Source organism: Cyprinodon variegatus, unplaced genomic scaffold, assembly GCF_000732505.1.
Source record: "Cyprinodon variegatus isolate N-32 unplaced genomic scaffold, C_variegatus-1.0 Scaffold0, whole genome shotgun sequence".
NCBI lineage: Eukaryota > Metazoa > Chordata > Actinopteri > Cyprinodontiformes > Cyprinodontidae > Cyprinodon > Cyprinodon variegatus.
The window spans coordinates 2,481,757-2,493,684 of NW_015150453.1; the positions used below are offsets into that span (position 1 = coordinate 2,481,757).

The 11,928-nt window shown below is 35.1% G+C and overlaps 2 protein-coding genes across 2 annotated transcripts in view; one reads left to right on the forward strand and one right to left on the reverse strand.

The window, feature by feature from the left end:
- Positions 1–4,462: 4,462 nt before the first annotated feature.
- mettl6 (methyltransferase like 6) lies at positions 4,463–9,490 on the reverse strand. The gene is made up of 5 exons (XM_015379365.1): positions 9,055–9,490; positions 7,628–7,762; positions 7,227–7,397; positions 5,974–6,115; positions 4,463–5,373 (listed from the first exon to the last, which is right to left on the reverse strand). The coding sequence occupies exons 1-5, from the start codon at positions 9,349–9,351 to the stop codon at positions 5,228–5,230; spliced, it is 891 nt and encodes a 296-aa protein (XP_015234851.1). The 5' UTR covers positions 9,352–9,490; the 3' UTR covers positions 4,463–5,227.
- A 935-nt stretch (positions 9,491–10,425) lies between these two features.
- Positions 10,426–11,928, forward strand: part of eaf1 (ELL associated factor 1) — a 4,489-nt gene continuing 2,986 nt past the window's right edge. The window contains exon 1 of the mRNA XM_015380600.1: positions 10,426–10,674. Coding sequence (XP_015236086.1) covers positions 10,572–10,674 — 103 coding nt within the window. The 5' untranslated portion in view covers positions 10,426–10,571. The remainder of the gene's footprint in view (positions 10,675–11,928) is intronic.

The following is an 11,928-nucleotide window of genomic DNA, read 5'->3' on the forward strand; positions in this document are numbered from 1 at the left end:
GATAAGTCAAGATTATTTTCTGTGTAGTCTTCTACTGGCTGTTATCAGGTATATCTGATTGTGTACAATAGGATGTTGCGCAAAGTTTTTACCATTAAATTATGCAAAACATTTCAGAAACCGTATGTATCAAATATGATACATTTGGCATTACAGGGTTAATTGAGCTTTTTTCAATCTTAAAATGAAATACATTCTTTCCACAGTGAATATTTACTCCACACTGTCCATCCACTGAGTATGGCTGGGTGGCTCAGTACTGAGCCATCTTCTTGTTGTTTCTTTTCTCCCAGCTGACAGTAATATCTTAACCAAATATTGATCATATTTTTTCACATAAATTTCACATCCAGATATATTTTAGTACAGAATACAACAGTACTTTGCACAGAGTAAGGTGGATAGAAGACCAGAAAGGTTTTAACTCAATGCAGTTCCAGCAAACATGTGCATGGTCGCCGTCAGCTGTGCCACATTGCCTGCAACACTTCCATTATTGCTTTTTAATTACCAGTACTGTTTTTTTTTTTACCCTACATATCTCTCATCATATCTGCTCCTAAGCAGGGAGTAAGTACAAAGGCAGTACTGGCAAACGCTAAATAGATCATGCCATAATTTATTTTCTTAAAGATGATAAACATGAGTCTAAAACCAGGAACAAACCTTTTAATCATGAATGCTTTTTCTTCCCATGTAAATGCAGATTACCTTGAGGTCCTTTACCCTCAGAAGACCATAACTGCTGTTAGAGGATCAACAGTCAAACTATCCTGTGAGGCAAACTATGATTATAAAAAGTGTGGAATAGTGCACGTGGTGTGGCATAAGATCAAAGAGGAAGGGGAAAACAGTTTCGAGCTGACTGACCCCAGTCAGTACTTCACCACAGTCAACGAGACAATCACCTACGGCAACATGAGATGCAGACAAGTTGAGACGGAGATTATGAGTGTGCAATCCCCACACAACGGAAGATATCAGTGCAAAGCTACATGTAAATCTGGAGAGCAAGCAATGGGGCATTTCATCACAGTCAATATCAAAGGTAAGTAAATTAAGAAACTTTTAAATTAATTCAGAATATTTCACTTAAAACAATAAATTCTACACAGCTGACCATAATTAAAACATTTCATGATTCATGTTCACGCAAATTCCTTTTTTTGTATCTTTCAGGTAGAACATTCAACTGAGCTGTTTTTTTTTCTATTAAAATGATGAGAAATAAATGATCATGGATCTCTGGACCAGAACATGTTATACTGAGTCATCTAATAAGATATAATTTTGTGCTTATTAAAATTTTTTGGTTTTTGTAATTTGTTCAATTTGTAATATTTTATTAATTCCCATATTGCTTAATATGCTTTAAAGTTTAATCAATATCGGCTAAGAGTTTATGCAAATTTCACATTAAGGTGAGGAAAGTTACACTGTGTGTTTAGGAGAGCTCCAGATATTTATGGTGAAATGTTAGTTTGGGAATGTTTTTCTTTTTCTTTTTTTGCTTCAAAGCTGTTATTTTTTTAAGGAGCCCCTAAAGGGACAAAATAAACTTTTGCGAGATCTCGCAAAAGTATTGTGGGATCTCGCAAAAGTATTGTGGGATCTCGCAAAAGTATTGCGAGATCTCGCAAAAAATAAAATTTTGCAAGATCCCGAAATACTTTTGCGAGATCCTGCAATACTATTGCGAGATTCCACAAAACTTTTGCGAGATCTTGCAAAACTATTGCGGGATCTCGCAAAAGTATTGCAANGATCTCGCAAAAGTATTGCAAGATCTCGCAAAAGTATTGCGGGATCTCGCAAAAGTATTGCAAGATCTCGCAAAAAATAAACTTTTGCGAGATCCCGAAATACTTTTACGAGATCTCGCAAAACTATTGCGGGATCTCACAAAAGTATTGCGGGATCTCACAAAAGTATTGCGAGATCTCGCAAAAGTATTGCGGGATCTCACAAATGTATTGCAAGATCTCGCAAAAGTATTGCGGGATCTCCCAAAAGTTTTGCGGGATCTCGCAAAAGTATTGCAAGATCTCGCAAAAAATAAACTTTTGCGAGATCCCAAAATACTTTTACGAGATCTCGCAAAACTATTGCGGGATCTCACAAAAGTATTGCGGGATCTCCCAAAAGTATTGCGAGATCTCGCAAAAGTATTGCGGGATCTCGCAAAAGTTTTGCGGGATCTCGCAAAAGTATTGTGGGATCTCACAAAAGTATTGCAGGATTTCGCAAAAGTTCTTTTTTCCCCCTCCATGTCCCTTTAGGGGCTCCGTAATTTTTTTTCAATGAATGTGAGGAAATAAGTTGGAAAACTTTCTAGTCAGCTGAGTGTTTAAAATCTTCGGATCACTCCTATGATTGGGTCACTTTTAACCAATAGGATCTTAAATAAAGAAAAACTGTGAAGAAATGTGAGGTTGAGCACAACCCTGAGGTGTGAATAAAAAATAAAGCTGAATCTTTCAGGAATTGTCCTAAAAAAGGAGAAAAATACCTATTAGATAAATAAAAATTGCCAACGTTTAATATGTCCATGTTTTTTTTTATATGATTCCATTACATAAAATATCATATTCAATTATTAATAGTGAAAGTTAGGCCATTTTACTTCAACTTGTATATTAATTATTCGGAAAAGTAAAAACAAAAACAATCCACTGGACTTGGTTTCCAAGTTTGAAGACGGTTCTTGGAAACAAATTCCAGTGGATTGGTTTTTTTTTTTTATTTTTTTTTTTAATGACTGTGACCTGGATGACTGAGAATCTTCAGCAGCATATATTAATTATTTATGTCGGCGCTAGGATTACTTTTACATTTTATAGATATCAGGATGCCAAATGTGTTGATAGATAAGGTTCTGACTGAAACTAAATGGTCAAATTGAAGGTGTTCATATGAACTATTCTCCATTTCATAAAACACAAGTTATTGTTTTATTAGCATGATTACATGACTTCACACAGGCTTATTTCTCATATCCGGTCATCAAGAGTATGTTTTTAATGCAATTCAAACATTCAACACTCCAGGATGTATGTTTCTGTTGAAGGGCAGAGGAACTCCCAGCAAATAGAATTAGCTCTACACTAGTGAGCACAATAAATGGAAATAAACAAATGTTGCACACAAAAAATTTGCTGCAACATTTTTTTTTCATAACTCAATCTCACCTCTTTGTCCTTTATAGCAGATAATTATTTTTTTAAAACTTCATTTTCTTTCTTAGCTCTTAGCATACAGATACATACTGCAACTGGTTTTGTTTCAGTAGCAAATTTGAAAGCTGCGGGTCTGTTATGCGAGTCAAACCACCAACAGGAAACTGCATGTCTTACTGGGTCTCACTTTGAAGCACTGGTTAAAGGATATGGCTACAGGTGCTTTGCAAAGCAGGACACTTTGCTACGTGTCCTTTTACAGAATATTCTAACTGTTCTAAAGCCTATTTGAAAAATGATACAAATATTTAAGTTTTTGCTCAATATAATCTAATCAGAGGTTAATATCTCAGGAAAGATTTGTGCAAAATGTAAACAGCAGATTAAATTAGGTGGTCAGCATGATCATATCTAGAAAATTTTCTTGTTTTTGTTCATGTGCTGAGGTGTACAGATATAATGTGCTGGTGAATATGTAATTTTTCAATTTTTTCCTCACAAAGACCAAAGAACAGCATATATAGTGCAGAAAATTAGCAGCGCTTTTATGTTACGTCTCCAGGGTAAACAAGTCAGTTTCCCCATTGCTTTCTGAAGGGGTTTAAGCAGGTAAGGAACAAGAAAGAATGCATCATTACTTCCTTCAGCCTTCTTTACTTGCGTTCATTTAAACTCTTAATTGCTTAAGTTGTTTGTTTCCAAAAAACAAACAAAAAAAAGAATCCAAGAGGAAGAAAACATTTAATTTCCATGTGAGATGTTACCTGAGTGGTTCAAATTGCGTTTTAAAAACTGCTATACATTGATGTTCTTGCTTAAAAGTAGTTGGTCAAAGAAAAAAAACATTGTGTTAGGTGGCACTGGAAACCTCACAGCAGAGCTCCTGAACAGGAAACCACATTTTATCATCATGGAAATGCTTTACTGAGACCCCACACTGCTTCATCCGGCTGCCCTTCTTAGAACTTCAGAGTGAGAAACATCTAAATAAACACCAAAAAATGCATTTTAACAGTTGTTTTTTTTTCTTTATGGACGACTGCTTTGGATAAAAGCGTCTGCTAAATGCATAAACATAGAAAGAGAAAAATGAAGCTCATTTCAACAAATGACTTTTAACCGTTGTCCTTCCATGAAAGTATACTGGCCAGTCTTTTTTTGCTGTAAAATCAGTAAAAACATTACCTAGAATGAGAGTTAAAAAGAATAAGTGGGAATGCATAAGCATTCCCACTTGATGAGAAATTGGAATAAAAGTGTGTTTTTATTATAAAATCTTATTTCCATTTTGTTTTTTAGGATGAAGCTCCTTCAGTGTGACGTTTGTTACCTCAATGTTTCAGTCAAAGGCAGAGAAGGTCAATAAATGCTTCTTTGGAATGAAGCCACAGTTAAACTGAAGCAAATTATATGTAGAAATGCAGATATAGAAAGGCGTTTTTATTTCTAGAATCTGACAGACCACACTTAAAATTTTATATTTAATTCTTTCGCATAATAACAGCACACTCTTCTGGCCAGAATGTGCCATTACAAATGTAAACGTTTCACGGCAATCTAGCATTTTATTAACATATAAATCAAGATTTTTGTCAAAGATTCCATCAGGTTTTGATGAATATGAAGGTGCATAGCAACCAGCTGACATTGCAGTGATTGTTCCATAAAAAAAACAAATTATAGACAATGTAATTCTATATTTGTTTAAGTTACATTATTTTTGACCAATGATAAAATACTGAGACCATTAGAAAGGACTAATCTGAAACTACTTAATCTGGTTTTACGTTTTATTTTGATAAGATAAATGGCAGAGATAGAAAAAAAATGACAAAATGATAGAAAACAAACAGAATATTTAAAAAAAAATTCCCATGCTCTTCATGAACAATGAGCTGGAAAAAGAATTTAAACACTGAAGTTGGAGCATAAAACAACCCGAGTCAGTGATTTTAATTCCCAGTTTTGCTCAGCAGACATTCATTGTTTTACTTTCAGCACTCATCTTTGCTCTCTCCTTTTAAGAAGAGAGATAACAGTCCCAGATCGCTTTAGAAATGTGGTGGTTTGATAAACTTGCTCTGAAGGAAAACTCTAGGAACACATAGTCCTTCTTTCTTGTTGACCGTCTCTCTCAGGACATATTCATTAATCACAGACTGGAAGCCGGCCTCCTCAAACAGCTCAGCCAGGAACTCTGAACACAGACGAGACAGAGGGAGACTTTAATAAAACAATATTGAGGTATGTGATATTTCTGATGGATTAGAAAATCTGTTTTACAATCACAGCCACTTTAATATATCATAATTTAGATACATGTTCTGCATTGAAATAAAAAATACATTCCAGCAGAGTCTGTCTGTTACTAAGGAAATAAAATATTACATACCTGCTTCTCTTTTTTTTACTACTTATAAAGATAAAAAAAAGTAAAATAAAAATTCAAACTTTTTTAGACTTTTGAGGCTCTCTGGTTTTCATACATTTCTGTCTCCAGGTTCATATTGTGACTATTAATCAACAATAGAGCTGCAAAATATAACAATCACAATCCATAACAATCCAAAAGGAGCTCTTAGTTTATACGTTTGATGGACCATTATATTTTAATGGATTCAATTTCACTAAAACTCATCAATAGTTAAAGAAAAAAGAATGAAACTGGGGAATAATCCCAATGACATCAACATAACAGGCATCGGGTTAAATTCATTAAACTAAAAAAACACAAGTATTCAATATGCTTTATTTTAATTTGGTGCTGAACAGAATGCAAGAAATGAACTTTACTGACCTTTAGAAAAGAAGTAGGACCTTGTTCCATCCTGGCGAACGTAGAAGTTGTCCCCCAGCTTGCTGCCAGATTTAAAGCGGAGCATAGCGTGATCATACAGGCCATAGTCCCTGAACAGGACGACACCGCCAGGCTTCAGTACCTGATGCGGAGATTAAGGGCATTTTAGACAGCTCCAATGCATGAAAGTCAGAAAACACACAGAGGTTCCCACCAGAAATCCAATGCTTCAAAAAAAGGCTGAAATAGTATATGTAAATTAAACTAAAACGGAAATGTTATAAATTGACAATCATTACATTATTAAAGAAAACAATCACATGGGAAAATATGCATGCATTTAGTCACACTGTGGAAAGAGAACACATAAGTCATCTGAACTGTGTCTAAAGGTGTAAACAGAAGATGTCTGAGTGAAATTGAATGCAGCAGGGATCTGCTAATTAGCAAACTCCACCCTCCCTGGAGGAGAATACCACATGCACCAGAAGAGCTACAAACATCTGTAAAGACTCCTGCTTCTAGCTTAATATCAGTTCAGACTGATCCCTTCAGGTAGGACCTGTAGGGGGATAAAGGCCAAACATATATTTTTTTTCTCCACTCTGTAAAATGTTGCTGCTGATGTTGAATAACATGCTGCTGTCATTGCACATCTCTGCTGTTGCTGCTATTTCTCATATCCACTTAACTGTTACAACGGTGGCATATGTTGGTTATTTATTCTTTATTGTTGACTATGCAGTATTTATATTCAAAAAATATATTTGCTCTTTCTGTGCAGCATTTGTAACATTTTTCCACTTAATTTTGTTATTTATACACTTTTTACTCTATATCTGTGTGACCCTTTTACTGCCCTGCTATTTTATGATGCAGTTATTAATATAGTAACTAACATATATTTTATGATCTCTAGTGCTGTGTTTTTTTTTTCTTTTTCATCTTATTAAACTATTGTTTGTATATTGATGCTTAATGGAAGAAGTATCTGTAGTTTCCCTGCATGTCATATAACCATATAAAGCAATTCAGTGTTTGTGAGGGGCTGATGAGAGCAGAGGCCACAGCATTAGGTGCACAGTTCTTCCAAGCACTAATTGTTCCTTTTGCATGCATATTCAATTATATGAGACCCATAAACCTTTCTTGTAGTAATTGTGAGACATGAAAGCATTGTGCAGTTTTCTGAGCAACTAAAATGTTTCCAGAGTAACCAAAAACAACGCTCGTTTTGCCATCTCTGCTCTTACCATGCCAATGTTCTGCAATGCCAGCTTCATCTTATCAGGATGGACAGCCGACAGGACAAAGATGAGAGTGACGACGTCCACGCTGCCCTCTGGAACATTTTCTGTCAGATCGTCTTTTGTTAAATCACACTGGAAGGCACAGCAGCGCTCAGGCCGGAAGAGAGGATTTTTCTGTCTCAACAAAACAGAACAAAACTTTCACTGATCACAACCACTAAGACTACTGGTTGTAATAATTATATTGTTCCTTTGTTATAATTTCTGTTAGAAAGACACGAACCACAACAGAAAGCCTGACTTCTTTCAAACACTTCTGTCAATTTTTGCAAACTTTGCATTAAAGAATGGCTAAATATCTTAAGCGTCTGTAAACAACAAAGACAAACAGGTTGAAATCTTACTTTCACAAACTCAACAGCGCGGGGTGAGAAATCACATGCATAAACAAAGATGTTCAGGTCTTCCTCTAATAGAGGGAAGATGCAGTTTCCTACTCCACAGCCAGCCTCCAGGAGAACCAGCTTCTGGGACTCAAACTGTAAAAAAAAAAACAGAAAAAAATACACAAACCTCTGTCAAACAAAAGTTTATCTTGCTCTCACCTGTCCTATTCCAGAAGTCTGATTTATTTTACAGCTTCATTTGGAAACATATGCAAACATATGAAACATATGCCATTCTTAAGTGGAAATTAAAGTCCTCCAAACCCCTAGCTTCATCATTTTATGATGTCCTGACATGAAAAATAACATTTAAATATGAAACATTCAACATTGGAGCCTCGCCCCTTTTTTTGGTCAGTTAATTTCAGACATCTGCTTCTTTTGGAGGCAGAAGTCTAAAATGTTTCTCCAATTAACAAGCAACATAATTTGCCTCTAGTAGGTTTATTGCTGATGTCTTCACACCAGGAGCGGAGCTAGACGGGGGGCCAGAGGTGACCATGGCCACCCTTAGTCAATCATTGACCACCTCTGTGCCCCCCTGTCGCCCCACCATTTTTTTCGCCCTCTAATACAGACGGTGGCAGCAGTAATACTATCAAGAGGAATGTTTAAACTTATTAAACATTTTAATTTTCCACTATACCTTTTAGACAGCATGGATGTTTAAATATATGCATCTATTTGTAATTAAAAGGCTGTAGTAAAGTATAGTTTGTCTTTATTTAGCAAATATGGATTTTGTGCTGTGTAGATGGACCCTGAGGTTCTGGCGCTTATCCGCTTTCGGCCACCCCTCAGTTTACATAGGTTTGGCCATCCCTATTAAAATGTTCTGGCTACGCCTCTGCTTCACACCTTGACATTATGTCAACATCGCTCTAAGTGTTTCATAATTTCTGACCTTTTGGTCAGGTGAACAAAAATATTTTATTTACTTGATTAATTGGATCCAATTTAATCCCTTTGAACTAGAAAGATTGCTGTTTTTAAGTCTGTAAACTGCAAAAACTATCTAGAAATAAGTATAAATGTCTAAATCTAAGTGTATTTACCCTTAATTTGAGTAGGTAAATACATAGTTTTTCCAATAGAATGAGTATTGTTACTCTTAAGTAAGATAATTAGATAATAAGCACTTGAAATAAGACAATGAAATGTCTTTTTTTCTCATTCTAAATGTAAAATGTCTTGTTCCATTGGCAAAGTGTCCTCAATTCAAGAAAAAAATGCACTTATTTTAATAAAAACAATGACTTAGTTAGATTTCTATTGTTCGCAGTGTAGTAACATTTTCATCCTTTAGTTTCCTTGTAACTTTACTCTCCCATAGCCTTCAGAAATGTAAAAGTGTTGTACTTTTACAGAATAATCTGTCTGCTCACCTCTCTACATGCTCTAAGCTCCTCAAACTCCCTCGTGGTCCAGTGTCTGTCTTTGAAGAAATTCGTCGTATTTCTTTTGTAAAACAAGTCCCAGTTTTTTTGAGCTTCTTTTTCCAGTTTCATCTGTTTGAAGTCGGACACCAAAGCTCGCTCGTTGTTCAGTCTGTCCAGCTCCTCCTGAGATAAATGTCTGGCTGTGGAACTTGTGTGTCCAGATGGAAATGCTTCATCTTTGGAAGCCGCTGATAAAGTTTCTGAAGATTCAACTTCATTCTTATCAGTTGCTGTCAGTGACATTATACAGAGCAACTTGGTTGGCTCTCTATATTTTAATTTAAATTAAAAAAACTAACATTCTACACATAAAACAACAAATACTAATAGCTACATTATTCCGCTGTTCTTCTTCTTCTTCTGCTGCTGCGGCCGCTGCTGTTCTTCTTCTTCTTTTCTATTATGGCGGATCGTACTGTAAGCAACTTTAAGGTGCATACTGCCACCTACTGTACATGAGTTTGTAGCAACATTACTATATATCAAATTATATATTTTTTTATTTTGTATTATGTAGATAAATAAATAACGATTTCCTTAATCAGTGAATATCCTTTATATGTCCTTCATTTCCCAATATTGATTTCAGACTCCATTCTTTACGTGTCCTTCAAACCATTCTTCTCAATTTCTCCCTTTCATGTTCATAAGTTTTACAGTTGATTAGTACGTGTTCTACATTTTCTTTTTCTCCACATCCTTCACATTTATCATTATTTTTCCTCCCTATTAAATATAAATTGTCATTTAAATGGGTACCATTATTACCCTTTCCCTTCTGTTTCTCTCATTAATGATTCTATTAAATACTGATTTATTTTTTACCTTATATAATCCTATTCCTTTCTTATTTTTATTCCACCTCTTTTGCAATATTGCCATTTCTTTACTCTTAATAAGTGATTTAACTTCCCCTTTACCAAAAGGAATTGTAATCATTATTATTCCCTCTAAAGCCCCTTTTGCTAATGTATCTGCTTTTTCATTGTCTTTTACACCTTCATGTGCTGGAAGTTGAACCCAACATAACCAAACATTAATGTCATCCCTATAATAATCTAAATAGACTGTGCTGGATTTCTAATTTTCACTGTTGGGCGCCATCTTGTTTGTTATTTTATCTCTCACCCGTGACGTCAAAACGTAACGATACTTCCGTCTCACTATTAAAAAAATAAAAATATATAAAAGAAAACAATAATATTACATAAAATCGTGCAATTATTAAGCCTTTAATCACGTTAATCAATAAAAAATTCCAAAAAGCAACTTTCGTACTAAATTTAGACTCGACCCAAAACAGGAAGTGAGCTGTTGTTTTGCTAATTGTTAGCATCCGCAGGCTAACTTTTTCTTTATTTGGATTCTCTGTTCAACCTTGCTAAAGTAGCCAGACCTAACCCGGCGCCTCGAAATATTTAACGCAAATGTAAGTTTTTTACTTATTTAAACCAAACTCGACCATGAATGGGAGTACGAATCCGCTGCTGGATAAAGAAGAGCATGTTTTGAAGCTAGGAGAGAGCTTCGAGAAGAGGCCAAAATCTTCTTTCCACACCATCAGATGTAAGTCCTAAAGGCGCTGCTGTGTTTTTTTTTTTTTTACTGTTATGATCTAAAAATACAGCTGGGTGGATTATTACACAATAATTACATGATTACAAAAAATAGAATTAGTTGCGTCACATGTTTTCCGAAAAGCTTTATGACATAAAATTAGTGCTTAACATGATACCTGCAAACATTTGTAAAGTTTATTTTCTTGTCTGATTCAGAGGTTTTTACCCATTCATAGTGAAAAGGTTCATGAAGGAAGGGGGTGGGGCGTGGGGGACTGCCTTTAAATCGTTCAATAAAATGAATAGGAGTCTTATGAGTGAATAATATAAATAGGAGGTCTTCAACAGGGGGTCCGCGACCCCTAGGGGTCCACGGAGGTACTGCATGGGGTCGCGAAAGTTTTTTTTATATTCCCCCTGCAGTTATTTCCACTAATTGAAAAGTCTTTAAATACACATTAACATGAATTCAGCACACTGTAGTAAACAGATAAATGGAGGCAGAAGATGTCTTTCAGTCATCAATGAAAGCGACACACAGGAGCTCTTTCAAGCTGGGCACCTTTTCATTCACAACACCCGTTCCATCAATTAGAATTCAGAAACAGAAGTACTTTATTAATCCCAAATTACTTTAAATTACTTAAATTACCGTCTGTAATAGAGCGACAATAGGACCAGTTTGATACAACACAATTTCATACAATATATATAATTTGGGAGTCCCCGCTCCATCTCGCCATCAGTTTGGGGATCCTTGGCCTGGAAAACGTTGAAGACCCCTGATCTAAATAATTGTATTTCTAGATTTTATTCTCCACCTTTTTGCACTTTCTGTATCTACTATGCAAATGTAGATTTTTTCTTTTTAAATATACCTGTTTTATTATTTATGCCCACAAGTCAAACATAGGTCACAAAGCATTGGCATTGTTATTAATAAACATTGCAATAAAAATACTATTTGTGAGAATTACACATTTTCCCCACACAGTTTTTTTCTTATCTATACTGCCAACTTCCCTTATTTTGAGAAGTTTAATTAAATTAACAAAAAAATGTCCATATTAATTTCTTAATTTTCTGTGGAGTTAAAAAAAGAGACACTCATTAATTTATTATTTCATACATACATTTAATAAGTAATCAAATAACCCTCAAGAATGTTGTTGGGCAATTTAAAGGCAAAAACATTTAGTCCGCATTTGCACCGCACACAGCTGACTTTATCAAATGGAGCCTAGGCGGAAGTTAAACTGAA